Below are 18,253 nucleotides of genomic sequence, written 5' to 3' on the forward strand. Positions count from 1 at the left end.
GTCAGCAGACTTCAAAGGGCAGAACATATTGATAATTGCAGAAAGAGGCCCAGAAGCGCTTCAAACATTGTCTGTCCGTCTGTTTTTTTTGTTGTCTTCTTAAAGGAGAAATGACTGGGTGAGGATGAAACCGCCTTCCTGCTCAACTGGCAGAGGCTTCACAGCTGCTCAGATGTCTCTGTTTGTGTTGCTGCATTTCCAGCTCTTTGGTGTCTGCAGACTGAAGGCTCCCTCAACTCCAAGAGCACAAACCAGCATCGGAAACACGACTAACACCAGAGGAGCTTCAGCAATGGCATCTGCTGAGCTTCTGACCCCAGACTTCATATTATGAAGCCACTAAACGTCTCAGAGGAGCACCTGGCTCTGATGGTTTCTTACCTGCCATCACTGAAGCAAACGGCAGCTGAGGATCAAAAGGGCATTTCAACCTGCCAGACTCCAAGTTCTGAGTATCCAGCCGGAATACCGTTTCCTGAGAATAAACACATACTCATTATCCTGGTGTGGCTGCAAAGAAAAACTCAGGCGAACTGTTCTGCTAACATGAAGGTGTGTTAGACACACAGCTGTCATCTCAGCATTGGTGTTTACAGTCTGTGTATCTGTTTAATATAGGGTCTTTTTTAACTCATTGTTTTAATGTATCCTGTTCACTCTATAATGAAACACAAATCTTAAAAAAATACAATTATTTTCAGAAAAAAAAAGATGCATTGTTCATTTCTACTCAAATTAAAAGCTGGATTGTACTTAAAAGGCACTGGCTTCTCTTTGGGAAAGTGCTGATAGACTGTGTTGCAACAGGAGACTCAGAAGGGATTCTGGCCGACTCCTAAATTTCTCCAGGGACTGCTGAATAATGTTCGCGGCAGACACAGTTCAGCCCCTTTTAAATGAAAGCAGCATATGCTCTCGTTATTTTTAACAAGGCTAATGATACAAGAGATATCAGAATAGAGCCTTCCTTGCAGTTCCCAAATACAGTATGATTAATTCCTGGGTCACAGAACAAGGGCAGAGAGAAAGATAAAGGAAAGAAATTATTTTAAAATTATTTCTGATGTTTTCAGTGGGCCATCAACAACTCAATTGCTATAAGCATTAATTTGAAGTTTTATTATAGGTTTGAATTGCCAAAATGGATGCTTTTACTTGTTCCTTTCATTAGTTTTCTAAAAACATGCTTAACCTGAAACCCATAGCGAGTTTTCTGAAGGCAAATTGATTGCTTAGAGGAGTAAAGTGAAGTCTTTGCAGGTGTAGGGACTTGATTTTTGAAATTCTGCTGCTGTTAGAGAAGGGAGGTTGCCTACAGAAGCACTGTTAACATACTTTCCTACCTACAGTGATATTTAAAATCCCAGCAGTGTTCAGGAATCAAGTCATTGTGGGTTTGATATCTATTGTAGAGATAGAACTTTTGAAGTTAGTTTAAAAAAAAAAAAACAAAATACTTCTATGATTTAAACAATTATTTTAAAAAGGGTGAAGTGATTTTAATTATTTGTTTTAACACCTCTGCCTTGTAAGAGGACTGAAGAGTACAAACAACAGTTAAGCGTGCCCAGAGATGGCCACATAGGATCAGACTTCACAACACATTGTTAATTCAACCTTAATGTACATCACATTATAAATGACCAAACATTTCTATTTCATTGAGATGCCTCCTAAACTCTTTAGGCTCAGAAGACAAAAGCCCAGGATATTGAATAATTAAGCTCCTTAAGAGAAAAGAAAAATCAATTCCAATCTATGAACATAAATTCAATTTCCTCCAGCAATCCTGGCTGATACAAAGCAGAATTTAATCATCAAACAACTACCCTTGTTACCTTCCCAAACCTGTGGGAGGGTAAGGTAAACCAAATTCTAAGGCAACTGAAGTGGGTCAGAGCACACCAAGAACAAAATTAAATTAAAAATTGAGCTTTTTTTTTTCTTTCTTTCTTTCTGACAATACTATGTTAATGTCCCATTCTCATTTCTTTTAAGAATTGTAATCCTGAGCTGCTCAGAGGACTCTTGCTGTATCACATGCAAAGAGACTGTCTCCAAGTCCAGTAGTACTCAAGGGACTGAGGGCTTTATAGATCAACATGAAATATTTCAGATTTTACCCAGACAAACTAATGGACACTACCAGGCATTCACACGGAATTAACCTCCTGCTTTCACTTTGGACAAAGCTTTCAAAGAAAAGAGCATCCCTTGGAGAGCTGTGGCTAACAGCACCAACCCTGCCAAGCCTCTTCTTCACTGACCAAGAGAAGTTTTGGCAGTGACTGCAGCAATAGCAAGACGAGGACTTTAATCCCCTTTAATTGTGTCATCCCATAGGGGATTTGTACTGCTTCAAAAGCAGTGTGTGCTGTGGTTTTGAGTCACCTGATCCACACTGTTTTCCTCTGTGTTTGCACAGCACTGTCACTGGCCAGCAGACCACTGGGCAAATCCACCAGCAGCTTTTGAAGGTCAGCAGGGCACTGCCTGGTTTCACAGCCTCCGCGAAGATATCTCAGGCCCTAGCTTTCCCAAGCATCCCACAGCTTCCTGTAGGGGTTGCTAATTACCAAACATCCATTATCCATTCTTATAACCCAGAGATAAAAAAGGGGAAAAAAAAAAAAAAAAAGATTAAAGCAATGGATCTGTAATAAAAGCACTTCAAATTACCACAAAGGATTTCTGGCTTCAGTTCCTACAACCAGGATATGTTTTCAGCTGCCTGTCAAATTCATGTCAATGGGTCTGTCCTCAGCACTCTCCTGTCCTGTCACATTTATCTGGGGAGGCAGTGCAAGGACTATGGCTGTAGGGTGTTTGGGGTCCAAGAAGGAAAGGGAAGATATGCTTCACGCCATTCAAAGCTCTTAATTCAGTAGGAGGTTGTAGAAGAGATGCACCATCAGAAGAGGCACGAGTAGTGCTGAACACTGTCCAACCTACCACTGCAGCTGAGAAAGCAGGAGGAATGCAGGAGAGGCAGGACTGGGAGACAGTGAGGGGATTAGGAAATACAATACCAGGATTCTTCTTCCATTTCCTCTCATAAGGTAAGTGGTCACATCTAATTGAGACAGACCCCTTGTCTAGACTGGCTGCCGGACTGAGCAATCAGACCAAATCCATAATTTCATAATGTCTGATGAAAACTGCTTCACAAATGAAGTAGTTAAAGGTACAATGGTAGAGTGAATAAGGCATCTTGTTAATGACCCAGAGGTAAACCAGACCCTTACTTATGTTCTTACTGAGAGCTGCTCTGCTCAATTCACCTCTGTATTTGATCATTCAGGCTAAGGAAGCAGCATGATACAAGGAATCTAAAATTTCGGTTGCCTCAACTGGAATATTTAACATAGCGAAGCGAAGAAGCCTCCAAAATTATTTAATTGTAAGTCCAATTATACAGCATATACCAAACAATACCAGGAATATTAATGTCTTATTAGGGAAAGAACACCACCATACAGATTTCAGGCAGTTTCAGTATTCTGCAACATAGACAGCCCCTCTGGGCTGATCAACCAGCCCACAGATTGTGTGGAATATAATGATGGGTCTCAGCCTGGGAAAGCATTAATAACTTTTTTTCCCCCCCTTCTTTTCTTCTGTGACCATCTGACCTTGATTCTGTATGTTAGGATATCTCCAATGTATACATATTTCAGGTTATTGCATTTAATAACATATCATTAGACTTCATTTTTAATATTCTAGAATTTCACTGAGACCCAAAGAAAAGAGAAAGCTATTTCTATAGCAGCACAGGAAGCCTGCACCACAGGCAAGCAGCCAGACAGGTCACATCTCAACGCTGTCTGAGAGCAGAGCCAGTGTTATAAATATAGTCAAGGTGTTATACATATAGGAGTTAAAAAGAGACTTGTGGACTAAGTGGCTGCTTGACACAACACCAAAATGCTTCTGTTGCAGGGGTTACGTCTCAAACATTTACCACTTAGGATAGAGATTTCTTTGTCACCAGTAAATGAAGGCCAATCAGCTGCTAATTTCAGTTCAGGAATACGCCACTGGTGATGGAGGGTACCCAACATCTACTTAGCGGCAGGGCTGTAAACCATCTGCAAAGTCCTGAGATGCTGTCCTTAGACTGAGAGACCCTTTACAATCTGTTTTACTGTCCTGCATAAGGAATGGGAAACCATTTCTGCTGACCAAGGGTATATATGCCTTGAAAAATAGAACTACGAACATCACCTTGAACTCTGCTTATGTGTGCATGTACGCAAGCACAAAGTGTGTGCGGAAATGACTTACTAGAGTAAGGCAGACATCTGGGTTAAATGTTCTCTTCACTTAGTTAATCATATGACAGTGTCATTCTGAAGAACGTTGTGTATTAAGCCTTACTGAGGAAAGTGCTTTGTTCAATAGAGATATGCACACATCAAATGTGAGAACACGAGTTCCTGTCTGACCTGCAAAATCCATCGTTTACCCTGTTATTTATGCAAGCTGCTGTCAGTTCATTTTTTATACACTCACATGGTATTTTCCAATCTATGATGAATGCTAAACAAGATGAGGGTTATTCCCTGACATATCAGAGTAGTGAGGAAATTAAATTACCTCTTTGTGAGTTCCAAGTTCAATGTATCCACAGAGAGGGTGAAACGCTCCTGTGCCGCAGACATAAACATGGGTTCGGTTGTAGGGCTGAAGAACCCTGATAAAATTGGCACATTCTGTCTATTGGGAGAGGAAAGAGAAAAGTTAATTTTAATGTCTATTCTTCTCTTTAACATTATACATTGTACTAGGTTATAGCCATAGTATTGGTGTATTTAAAATCAAAACCACCGTAGCAGAGACTGTTTACTAAATAGTTCAAAGTTGTGACGGTTACAATTTTGCAGTGGCTATCTCCTCAGCAGTTCATCAATCAGACTTGCAAGCCTAATTCTGCTATAACGCTTACAGCCATGAGAAGCCATGTGGTTACAGTACAGATTGGAGAATATCTCCTCAGCCTGTGTTGTAGAAAACAACCCCTGTCAACAACTGGGCAGAGGTCAGAGAGCTGCTGGATTAGTCTGGCTACCAAATCTCCTGCCTTTGCTCCCGATTCAGGGTTCTGCACAAGCTTTAACACCAAAGATTACGTGATAGAAATCATTGTGGCGGACTGAAGGTCTTCAACATAATTCCAAGGGTATGTTTTATGTATGAGTAAACTTTCTTTGCACCAAACACATCCATCTGGTCACTTTTATTTGGGCATGTGGGATGCTCAGGCCAGTCCTAGCTCTAGCTGGGCTTGGTCCTTGCTGGTAGGTAGCAGAGGAGGCTGCCGCATGCTGCAGGGCTGCTACATGGGGTGTAGGAAAGGCTTGCTGCAGCCTTCCCCAAAATCAAAGAAATATATATATAACAAAGTACTTAGGAGGGAATATACAAGAGCTTTGCATACATTTAAGCTACTACGCTATATCTACGTGAGAGGCAAGCTGCAGAGACAATGCAGGAAGCAAAAATAAGATATTTATAATCTATGTCCAAAACAACCGTTGCCCTCTCTGGCCCTTTTCCTTTTGTCTTAGTGAAGAAATAGATCAGCAGAAATTCTCCACATAGACCAGTATCAGAATTTTCCCAGTGCTGAGCAGAGGTGTTGTTTAGTTTTTGTCTGCTGTAAAGATAAGCGTAGCAATAAATTAGGATAAAAAGTTGAAATTCCTCAGGCAGAAAGCTGAGAGAGTGTTTTGAGCTGGAGTCTACCTTGGTAACAGACAAGCTGGATAGAAACCACAGGATTTGCGGAGAGAAAAGGAAGAAATTTTATTATACAGCTGGGAAATGTTTACTTTCTAGTGGGTTCTAGACACATGATGTAATCTGTGCTATGCGAAAGAGATATGAAAGTTTTATTGTATATATGAATGTACCTTAAATACACTTCCTAAAAAGACTTCCTAAAGGAGGTTCCAGGGAAAAACTAATGAGTCTGAGATTTTGTTTTAACCTTAACTGCAACTGTCTGCAAATTAAGTTAATTTGTACTCTGCTCTGCTACTCTGTTTAGTTAATTAATTATAATGAAGTTACATTCAGGATATTCCCAAGAAAAAGAAGCAGTTTGATGGGAAAGAAAGGATTTCAGGGGAGTATCGCCTGGGATACATTTCAAAGGAAAGGCTATTCATCTCTCAACTGCATTTATTACATACAAGAATGGCATAGCATGATTGCTGCTTGCAATATCGAATACTTTTTTCTTGAAGCATTAACTTTTAATGAAAAAATAGAAGTGTAACATTTTTTCAAATGAAGAAAAAACAGTTCATTAGTTCAGGAAAAAAGTGTAACAACAGCTTATTAACCCATTTTTTGCATTTAGAAACAAATACACAAATATACAATATTTTCAGCAATAATAAAAATATATACCATACTTACATGGGCATCTTTCCCAGCTAATTTGCATAATTCTACCTTTTCTTTTGCTGCAGGCCAGTAAATCTGTAACATAGTTAAAATGGGACAAAGATTATTAATATCCTTAATTGTCCTATGACTGCGGTATAACTATTCCTGTGAATGAACAAATAAAAAAGATTTGTGCATGTTGAAGGAATTTGCACGTAAATCAAAATGAAGATGACTTGGAATACAGGGTATTTCACTACAAAAAGTGCAGAGGCTTTAAATCAAAACCCCTGTTCTTTGTTCATTTCTTCATTGGCTATATGTACTTTTTAAAAAAGCTTAGTTGATCTAGCTAGTACACCTTGTCACCATTATGAATTTTAGGTTTTTCTCAAAGATGTGATGAGCCAAATCATCTTGAAGCTAAACTGACTGCAAAACAAGGCAAGTTACATTTGTGATGAATTTGGTGCAGTGAACTTGGCAATACCATTATAAAAAAAATACTTAGCTGTTACTGCCAATTTTCAAATGAAAAGAAGTTTTGTTCAAAAAACTAAAGGTAGCTTAAGGGAAATTTGTAGAACAAAAAGTACATTTGACAGAAATCAATAGCACATGGTTTAAAAATGTCACTCATCAACACTGATATTTTACTGAGAAAATGACATAGAAGTTTAAAGGAGAAGCATGTACCCTAGATAATTGGTAGCATATAATATAACTGTTTCTCTTCTTTCATCTGCACTGCAGAATTCTATAAGCTAGGTTTCGGTGTAGATGGAGCTAGATGACAAATTACTATCAGTTACTGCAACCCTAATTACATTAGTGAAGAAATTTCAATGAACAACAGATCACGTTCTGGTTCATTGATTTCAATTAAACAGTCAAAATTGGATATTATTGAGTATATTTTTGATTCTATTAAATTCAAAGTAGAAGCTAAATATAAAGTCCTCCAGAATCACCATACTGAACATGGATCTTTTTTCCTTCTTATTTTGACAAGACAAAGCTATAGCCATTTCTCATGGCTAATAATAGCAACAAATCACACTAATTTTTGAGCAAATATTCGTTAGGAAATTGTCTCAAGTCCCAGAAACCAGTATGCAGTTTACTAGTAGTCACAGATGCTTTAGAGTAGTATTGAGTCTCAAAAATCTTAAATAGTGAAATATATAGGAATAAAGAATTATGATAATACGCAGTAGAAAAAAATCCTCACCGAGGAAGGATGCACAACTCAACCATATGCAAGAGACGTTAACAGCTGTTGGCACCTTGTAGGATGTGGCTTGCCACATACACAGGCTCAGTCCCACACTGCTAAGGAAAGCTGAAGAGTGCCCTGTATCAAATAGCTTTATCACTGTCCAAAATCTACTGTCAGTGTTCCTCACAATCTGGAAACAGTCTTTTTATTTCACTTCTTCCTCTTCTGTTACCAGTGAAAATGGACGTACTGGCTTTCTGCAAGGAAATTAATTTCCTCTCAAGTGAATCTACAGTTACCTTTCTGATTAGAAGCTCTTAGTAAAGATAATGTATTTTAAGTTACTTAAATCTTCAGCCTTTACAGCAATATTTACTTAGAGTCAGAGATAAGGCAGTATAACACCTCAGCACTGGAGCACAAATTTACTTCCCCAGAGCATTTTCTCACAATGATGTTGTGATAGCATCCAGGTACAAAAACATAATCTGAAATCAGCCATGCCAGTGTGTCTGGATTACACAGTGTACAATGCTAGAAAGCACTGGGAATATCGCAAAGGCATTTGGAAGAGCTGATGGCAGCACCAGTGAACTCAATCTGGTCTCTGCTTGGGCAGAGTGGGATGGGTCTCGCTTGTAACACTGGTCTGGCACAAGTGCCACTGAGTTAAAGAGAAGGAAAGTCTGAAGCTTAAGAGGTGCTGCGAAAAAGCTGGTGAAAAGGAATAGCTGGAGGAATATAAGATCACAGATCTCCAAATCCATTTGGCCAAGGAGACTTAAGCTGAGATCTGATCTTCAGTTCTTTCATACATAAACTTTATGCCAAATTCCATCCAAGATCCCTGTATCAGTAACAGAGAAGGCTAGAGGTCTTTAGGGTTTTTTGGAGTTTTGGGGCAAAAGTTTAGGCTTCCAGTTAGGTAGACAAGACCTCCCTTGATAGGCCTTTGAAAATGTCCAGCTCTCCTTCCCAACTACACAGAAGAACTGGACCCCTGCTTTGGGAGGTCCAGTTACATTTGAAGACATCTGCTTGAAGGCATCACACACTTTAATGGACTGAAATCTACCCATGATCCATATTCCCATTCATTCATGGGAAATAACATGTCGTACAAGCTGGACCAGTCAGGCTGAGATATACACAACCCCTTTTCTATGATAATTGACCACAGTCAATTATCATAGAAAAATCAATTGTTTTACTTTCTGGCTACTCAGTGGCCTCAGTATTTAGCATTATACAATGCCACATTAGGCAATGAAAAGTGAAGCTAAGTGATCCAACTTTAAAATCAATTTGCAATTATATATGGGGGAGTTAAAGTGATATTTATTTGCTTTTCATACAAGAAATGAGAGGTTCCCAGAAACTGTCAGTTCTAAATTGTAATAGGTCAAGAAAATTGCATAATAAATAATAAGCCAATGTGCTGAGCAAGAAAGCAAAAATTTATTTTTTTTATTAGATCACATCTTGTGTAAGAGTACCACAGGTCTGGTTCCCTTAAACACTGACACACAAGTAACTTTACACGTGTGAAATAGTCTCACTGAATTTTTACACAAATTAGCTTATTTACATGCATCTGTGTTAACTTTTCTGTAGGGGGTGAAAGTAAGTCTTAGTATCATATTTTATTCAGACAAGTTACTTAGTTTCACAATATGCAAAAAGTAAAACTAGATGTTCTGTTAGTTTCTTTTATATTTAAAATCTTTGACTTTGTAGATGGTTTGATGTTTTTAAATTGGTCATTTTGTTTTATAATTTTTTCAGTTCACATGCTGAATTCACAATGGTAATATCTTATTTAACAAAGTCTTTTCCCTAAATTCCCCAAAAAATAAAACCTCAAAGAAAGAAAACCCCCCTAAACAACCAAACAATATATAATGATGGTAACAACAACATTGGCATAAAACCATAACAATTTCATGTTACAAAGAGTAAAATTTATATATATGTAATATATTTCATGGTTGCGTCTGTATCTGAAATGCCTGGAGGAATCTTAGAATAGCTAGGTGAGATTACTGAATTTAAGGGAAGAATGTAACTAGCTGAAATACGTGAACTATATACTTAAACAGGATTATTTTCTTCTCTTAATCTTCAGTTTATTTTCCTTGCAAAATATCCGTATCAAAATTCCAAAGGTCAGCTACTGTCATGATTTCCTGATTTTATCTTCTACAGTCCAATAAAAAAACCCCACCACCTTACCATTACATTTAAATCATTCTACAAATATTTTCTTAAATTTAGCAACAGGAAAGAAATTAGAATCTCCTAATAAATGCAAGTTAATATGTTTTCTGCTAGCGGAGTGAAAGAAAACCTCCCAGGAGTACAAAATTAAGTAGTACGTAAGTGTAGGACAGATAAGGTATCACTTTAAAGGGTAGCTGGAAATTGATTTCTGATTAAGACAAAACATTAAAAACCACAAAGGTCCTTTTCAGATCAGGAGCAGAGTAATTTCTGAAAGTTATATTTTTCCTTCCTCCAAACACATATTTTTACTATAGGAAAAGAATGAAAAGGGAAAAATGAATTACAAAAAAAAAAAAAAAAAAAAAAAAGAAATAGATTATTTACATACATATAGTGATACATGGGTGATATATATATCATTATATGTATATATAAATAATAACTGGATTCACTTCTGAGAGTTTCATTTCAGCTGCCATCTGTCATGAATTAACAATACCGATTATAAGCGAGTATTTTCCTCATCTTTCTGTGTCTATCTTTCTCATTCCACCTTTGCTCCTAGGCTAACACTTAGACTGTAAATCTTAGGAGGAAGTGATGCCTCAAAAGTAAAACAGTGAACTCCGATTCCAAAGAAACTTGGGTGAAATTACAGCTTTTCCAAGAGTCATTTCTAATTAAGTTACTAAATCTGGGATGATACATGGCTTTACCAAAAAAGTGGAAAATACTACATATTGTCACAATACCAAAGAGGAGGAACACAAGATATCTTAGCAAATTGCTGGTCTATTGGTCTTATTTAATCTGTTAGGCTAAGGGAAGGAATAGCTTAAATTTCCAATGAAAATGGAGTATGGTACAAAAGACAATATAATTTGGTAAAGAGCCATTATTCCACCCTAATATTGTACTTTTCTTTAATAAGATAGCTGAATTGCATATTACATTAATGTTGTGGAGCTCCTCTTCCTCAGGGCTTAATGAAATGAGTTAAACATTTCATAAACTGCAACATGGAAACTGATTAGCTCAGCTGGTAAAAATAGGCATTATTACATGAAAAAATGGTCCGGTAAGTAAAGAGCTTGTGGTAGAAAATTATTCATGGAGTTCCTCAAGAAATATGGTCAAGCTATTTCTTATACCTTTCAGTATTTTTGGCAGAAACCCAGCACTCTACAACAACATGTGCAGATGAAACAAAGTTGGAAAGCATCACTAATATAAATGAAGACTGGTAATATTATTCAGGAAGAATCAAAGGGCTACAAAGACCAGAATTATAAACAGTCAGAGGAAATGGGTATAAACCGGTCATGAAGAAATATAGATTGTAGCTTAGAAATAAACAAATGTGCAACACCAGACTAACAAGGTTCCGATCTGTAGCAACAACCTTGGTAAAGAAGTAGCATGAAGTATCCCACAAGGCCCCTTACAGCAGATTTGGACCAGGTTATGAAAGGAATTGCTGCTACATGAGGTAGTTGCTGGTGATAGCAGGGAGTGAGACCAATTGACCAACATGACTCTTTCCAGTTTCATGTCCCCAAGATAGTCACAGTCATGCCAGCAGCAAGCACTTGAGTGTCTCATTGAGGTTGATGGCTTTCAGCAGCCTTGGGGGTTTTCCTGGAGCCCCTCATATGCTTGATGCTGCACACGTGCTTCAGCACCTCTCTATCAGTACAGTCTCTGGTATGAGAAACCCCAAAGTGTTTTATTAGTGGTACATGTAGCACCAGCAGGATGTGTCCGTATCTAGAGTGAAGGACGTTATATGATCAGCGTGTCTCGTAACACTCACTCACCAAATTTGAATCCGGTGAAGAAAGGGATTGCTTCCTTCCTATTTTGAAGGAATAAGAGAGGTAGAAGCACTTAGAGGAAAAATACACTGACTTTAAATAGCTAGCTGATGCAGCAAGAGAAAACCTTCTTTCTTCCCTTGTTTTATTCTATATACTGATATTCATTATATTGACATTTAAGAGAAGGCATGCAATAAAATTACAGCTTCCTAGGCACCAAAATGTCTCATTAGAGCTTTGTGAATCATATAGACCATAACTCAGAAGCTTAAGCTCATTGGTATGAGTGAATTCCCCATACAAGAGTTCCAAGTGTTACTTCCAAAGAACAAAGCCAGACTGAGCTGTAAACCCATTGTCATGCTGGCATATGCAGTACTGAGAAACTGTCCTCCATGGGAAACTATTCCCCTGTGTGGAAAAAAAAAAAAAAAAAAAGGATTCATGACTTAGCCCAAAGTGACCATAAAATGGGTACAGTAAAGAGGGCAACATGATCCAAAAACCGAAGTAAACCAGGAGACAGTCTAATCCCAGTTTTGCCATTGCCCTACTACATGTGACAGTCAAGTCTCAATTTTCCCACCAGTAAAACAACAATAATGTGACTTGCTTTCCACCCCACCCCCCCCACCATGTCCCGAACAACTTAGTAATTCATAGCCAAAAAATGAAAAGCAAAGAAAAACAGTAAGATCAAGGAACACTGAGAGAAGATACAGTGATCCAATGATAAGACTGTCACACTGCTGCATAAGAAAATATCATAAATGTCACACCCCAACACCATAAGAGTGGGTGTTCATGGATTGCTTCCAGAGAACCAGGACATTTGTCACTTCGCTGAAAATTGCTGCAAGCACTAGAAATTTATTGAATTTCCCACAAAACATTAGAAATAATTTCATGCTTTTTAAATATCATTTTTCTGAAAGAAAGAGTATTTTAATTAATGGGAAAATGAGCTGATTTTAGCATAGCACACATGTATAGCATTTGCTCTTTAAATACCTCACATCTGTTGCATTCATGTGTGCGGTATGGGAAGTCCACAACTTGGGGAACTGGACAAATCCTAAGAGGAAGGTTACCCCTAAGCAGTTCTTGTAACTGGCACCCACTATACTGTACTCTGGAACTCAATATTTTAAAGACATCAGCAAACAAAGGAAGTTAATACATCTAAGTTCCTTATCCGAATTTCTCCCTGCATTTGAAACCTACCCAGACTGTCTTTAGACTCAGAAATTTCACCCAGCTCTCCTTTTAACAGTTTTATCATCTCAGAAATACTTAGAGATTCCTAAAAGCCAGGAATGTATTCTTAAGTCTCTTTTACTTTCATACCTGCACACCTGCCACAGACCTTCCTTCTTCCAACAGGTATTCCTACATCTGACATGCTAATTCCCACACTTAAAATATACATCCAGGGAAACACATGACCAGAATTTACAACTCCAATTATTTCAAAGTAGCAGAAAAGTAGATCTCTGATATAATTTGGTATGGCATGGGGGCAGGAGGGAGAGAGGATATGAGGATAAAATGCAGTGAGAGTCAGAGGGTAAAAATAGGTGTGTATTTGGATGACACATTCACAGACTTTGGTAGCTTAACTTTGGCAGGTGGCAGTTAGAGTGAAACCTCTTATTAGAACCAAGTGGGCTTTTCATATTGCATCTGCCTGAGACAAAGCAAGTTCTCCTCTTAAACTGTGATCTGCTCTCCAACACGACTTTAGAAGCAGCATTTTCTGAAAAGTGCATTTTCACATGTACACTATGAGCATATGTAAAAGCTTAAAGAAAATGGACCAGATGCTGATTTCATTTACACTGGATTAAATCTTGAAAGGCTTCAGTGTTTTTACACTTCATTTTCCACAGTGTAACTACAGCAGACTTCTGACTACCGTCTGTTTCTCCTAAAAGGAAACTGTACACCAAGATTCTTAGGGTAAACGGCATTGCTCCTGACATGTTTATCACTGCAGACTGAAGACAAATCCTACCTTTGAAAAAGTCAAAGCCCAATATGAGCAAGTGTTTTCAGAGAGCAGGATATTCAGTTCTTTATACCTAAACATATGGGTAAAATACAAAAATGACAGCGGATGTTTATGGAAACATAATTTATGGCAACAATGCAAAAGGAAATAACAGAGACACTCTCTTCCACCTAGGATTGCTGTCATTCTGGTTACATACTGCTTTCTTCACATCTTGCCCGTCTATTGTTTTGTGTCCGTAAACACTGTTTAAAAGCTTCCGCCTTGTCTACACAGGTGCCTAAATTTAAGTCTATCAAACAATTTTATGGACTCCAAAAGGTTTTCAGAACTTCAAAACAAGAGTTACATAGCTCAATGATAAGAGTCCTCCAAGGGTTAACAAGCAGAAAGTTGTCACCTCTGTTTCTGGAAGCCCCTAACCTGAAGTGCCATTATAGCTTCTTCTTACACTCTTCCTTCAGTGCCTACTGCTGACCATCTTTGGGGACAGGATGCTAAACTATATGGATACTCAGTAAAACTAGTCTTGTTTTATTGTAAATGACAGATAAGGTGGTTTGTATTTCTATTAATCTTGTGAGGAAGTACTCTAAAATAGGTAGAAATGGGTATCCTATGAACTGTGACACCCAGAAAAGTTCCCATTGTTTCAACTGCAGGGCCATCAGCATGCATTTAATGCCTTGGAACCAATTCCCAATGTGAGGAGGGTCAAGCCATGCCCTCTCAAATCTCAACCTCACTTCAATTATTTTCTTGGAGCCTTTTCTACTCACAGAGGTTGAGAACAAACCAATGTGATCACAGATGGATTAACAACCACCTTCCTCCAGTTCCAATGGGTTTATTTTAAACTTTCCCAGTACTTATGCCCCCACTTCGAGAACTTTCGATATCTTCAGTGGTTTCCAGGTGACTCTTTGGCTTTCTCTGATGTCTTCTCCAAAGCCTTTTTCTTCTGACAAGTCAAGAAAAATTCACCCTTAGACAGTCTACAGCTTTTGTTAACAGACCGAAAGCTAAATTCCTTTGTCATATAGAATAAACAACACATATTTGGTTAGGAAGGAACAATCTTGGTGGTACCGTGTTTCGAGGCTGCAACAAACATCTCAGACTCTGGGTGTATTCCTGAGGCTCTGGTTTGATGACGAGAACCAAAGCATCCCTCCGGTGTTGACTAAATTGCCTTTAGGTTCATTCCTAATTGAGACAACGTTTATATAGACTGACAGGAGGTTTCCCAGCCCAATGAAAGTAAAATTTGGCTCCTATATATGTGAAACAGGGTGCTTTTTTACATACATAGGCATATGTATTTGTATATATGTTCCCTTTCCTGCAGAGATGGGCGAGTGACACGGCAAATATTGCCCAGTGATAATAGTGCTGACATATAACCTTGGACTATTGGAAAGCACTGGAGTTCGAGAAAGGTGCAGAATTTCTTTGAAGCTATTTCATAAGTGTTTACCCAGCTGATATATATATCTATATATGCATATGTATTTTTTACTGTGAAATACAAATAAAAAACAATATGAGAGGGCATTAAAGGATAAGTCACAGGACAGCTGCACCTGGTAATGACAAAAAAAATAGTAGCGACTACAAATTAAGGATGCTCCAAGGTATGATAATTTGTGACCCTGTGCCAATGCACACTGGGGTAGATGAAAACAACTTGTTCCAAAGCTGCTATTGGGGAGATCTGACACGTTTATCTATTTGGCCCACATGTGGCTGTGTCTTCTAGCACTGACAGCCCCTGCAGGTTGGCAGCTTTTCAAAAGCTTGTCAGCCCTTGATAGCATTCCTATTCCTGCTGAGATGGGCGGGTCGCACTGCGGATTACACAGTGATAATGGTGCTGACATATAACCCCGCTCGCACTGTTCGTGAGCACAGGACTTACAGAAAGGCGCACCATTTCTTTGCAGCTATTCCATATGTGTTTACCCAGCTGACAACATTTTGTATTTAGTATTTATTTAGTTTAAGGAGTAAAATAACACAGTCTTTAGGCAAACTCACAAGAAAATTCTATATAGCAAAGTAATCTTTCCAGCAGGATCTCAGAGCTTAGGATTCCTACAGAATTTCTTCTCCAGCTTTCCAGCCTTTCATGCTATTAAACATGTTTTTTTTTGTTTTGCACTGCACTTCCATTGGTTATGACACAGTTGTCTTCAGCTTTATTGACCACATTTGCAACGCCTCAGTAAATATAGGTTGCTGCTCTTTTCTGCTTTCTTTTGCTGAATGTCTTAATTTTACTCACAGGAAGGAACTACAAATCTTCCAGTTTATAAATAGCTCACAGCACTTGTCAGGCATCTAAGGATCTCTCAAGAAAAGACTAAGGCACTCGATAATGCTATTCTTGCAATAGGAGCTAGAGATGTCTATTCAGGACAAGTGCATAGAAATTATATCCGTGTTACAGAAAGATGATTCTCCTTTCCTAAGCTTTAGGTACTTGTGGAGTGGAACCATTTTAGCTTTCTGCATTTTTCTTTCATTCTGGAGGACTTTTCTATTATACTATTGTACTTACTTTTGTTTTATAATAAGGTTTGCAAGCACTGAAAACTGGATGGATTTTTTTCAAGCTGCCAGCTAAGGAAGTTTTCAACCAATTACACAATAAATTGAATAAAAACTACAGTGATTTAAGAAATTGGAACTCCAGGAGAACTATTGATTTATTTCATCAGGAAAAAAATACCAGGAAATAAAGCCATAACTTAATATATGTAAGTTAATTTAACTAATTTAGGTGAATAATTAGTTTGTTAAAAGGAAGTTATTAAATTATATATATATGTATACATTAAAGAAGGGAAAAGGATACAATGCTTTGGATGTTTCTTTGAATGCCATTCCAGAAATATCCTAACATAGAGCATCAGACTCTACAATATAATCTTGCCATGTAATTATAGCCACAGATGAGGATTTTCTGAGAATAAATTCTTGGGGATCCTGATTTGGCTTTTTGGTGTGTCAGTAGTTCCTAATATAACAAATCTCTGAAATTGAGAGGTTTTTTAAAGCAATCTGAATCTACCCAGAATAGAACATTCTACAGCTCACGTTCAGTTTTGTTTTAAAGTAAAAAAAAATCCCAAACTACGCACAATTTTGCATTCTAGTTTCAAAGCTCTTACATCTCTCTCCCCCACCTCAACTTGCTATCTTTTAACCCTCATTCCTCAATGCCATTAATAAAAACATCATTTATAGGCATAAACAATATTCTAATCAATTACTTCTCATTTTAGTGGCTGCATATAAGCAGATATGTCTTTTTTTCCAGACGACTCTCACTCCAGAGGAGTACAAAGGACACACTTCAGACCCTTGTATTCCCAACATGTGTGGTTTCCTCGCACCGGGGAAGGCTGGAAGTGAGCCGTCTGGCTCCACGCCAACCCAAACCACAGGCCGTCTAAACACAGCGCCGGCTAACGCTACTTTCTGACACTTCGCTGCTACTGGAGAGTATCCTTTAGCATTGAAACCTCCTCAGTGACTGAGATTTATACACAAACACTCGCGCAACTTCCTTCAACTCGTATTTTCCCTCCCCAGACACGTTTCTACCCACCCAGCACAGAGGAACCAAAAAGAAAAAATTCTGTGATATTGCCTTGTGTTACCTGGTCATTTACCCAAGAAAGTAAGTTTATAAAGTTGCTGAATGCTTACAGAGATATGAAAATCAGCACAGCAGGATCCTCCACAGAGCTCTTCAGCTTGTTTTAGCTATTTAAATACACTTTCCCTCGCTGTTTTGTCTGAAAAGTTAAAGATGACCTGAATGGTTAAACTAAGAATTAGAAATATTTGAACTTGCAGACAATTTTTTTAGTCCAGATATGCAAGCCATTATGAATTTTATTCCCTTCTTTCAGGTTACCAGAGATACGTAGCCATACATTCTCTATTCAGCTTACCAAATGCAAATTTTCATTGCAATATAAAGAGGGTCTTTGCTCTACAGTATCTCTATTAAATGGCACTGTCTGATTGCACACTGATTCTCCTGGCTCAGTCTGTGTTCTGCTCTTCTTGGAAAGCACAACATCCATAACGATCAGTGCTGGTTTGGCTAAAGGGAAATGTTACCAGCTTGGATGGAGGGGCGGATCACGCAGGGTGCTACCACCTCCAGAAAGCTCTGAACTAATCAAGCCCCGCTGAACATAATGGGAGGCGACAGCACTCAGCATCTCTCAGGAGGTAAGCAGCATCCCACAGAAACAGAAATCTGCTTTCCACACAAACAGAATTTGTTTTCTACAAATGGCCTATGCCAGAAATCAAGCTGTAGTCTGAAAATCTGCAATACGAATACTGCTGGTATTAATGCAATATCCTGAGGAGGTACTGGTTTTTGAATAAACTACTGAGATGGCAGATGCAAGTCAAGTGTTTGTTAAAGCATCCCAGGGAAGAAATGTCCTAAAATGCTCAGAACCTGAGTTTTAAAGAAATTGGCATATGGAGCAGTAGTCAAAATAAGAAATAAGATATTCATCCTAGTACTATATCTCCTCTATATAATGACAGCAAATGTTG

At 38.2% G+C, this 18,253-nt stretch overlaps 1 protein-coding gene across 1 annotated transcript in view; it reads right to left on the reverse strand.

The window, feature by feature from the left end:
• Positions 1-18,253, reverse strand: part of SEMA3D (semaphorin 3D) — a 96,213-nt gene that overhangs the window by 58,713 nt on the left and 19,247 nt on the right. Inside the window, exons 3-5 of the mRNA XM_074168513.1 lie at positions 6,427-6,489; positions 4,600-4,719; positions 382-475 (exon numbers count right to left, since the gene is read on the reverse strand). Coding sequence (XP_074024614.1) covers positions 382-475; positions 4,600-4,719; positions 6,427-6,489 — 277 coding nt within the window. The remainder of the gene's footprint in view (positions 1-381; positions 476-4,599; positions 4,720-6,426; positions 6,490-18,253) is intronic.

Source organism: Numenius arquata, chromosome 2 (assembly GCF_964106895.1).
Source record: "Numenius arquata chromosome 2, bNumArq3.hap1.1, whole genome shotgun sequence".
NCBI lineage: Eukaryota > Metazoa > Chordata > Aves > Charadriiformes > Scolopacidae > Numenius > Numenius arquata.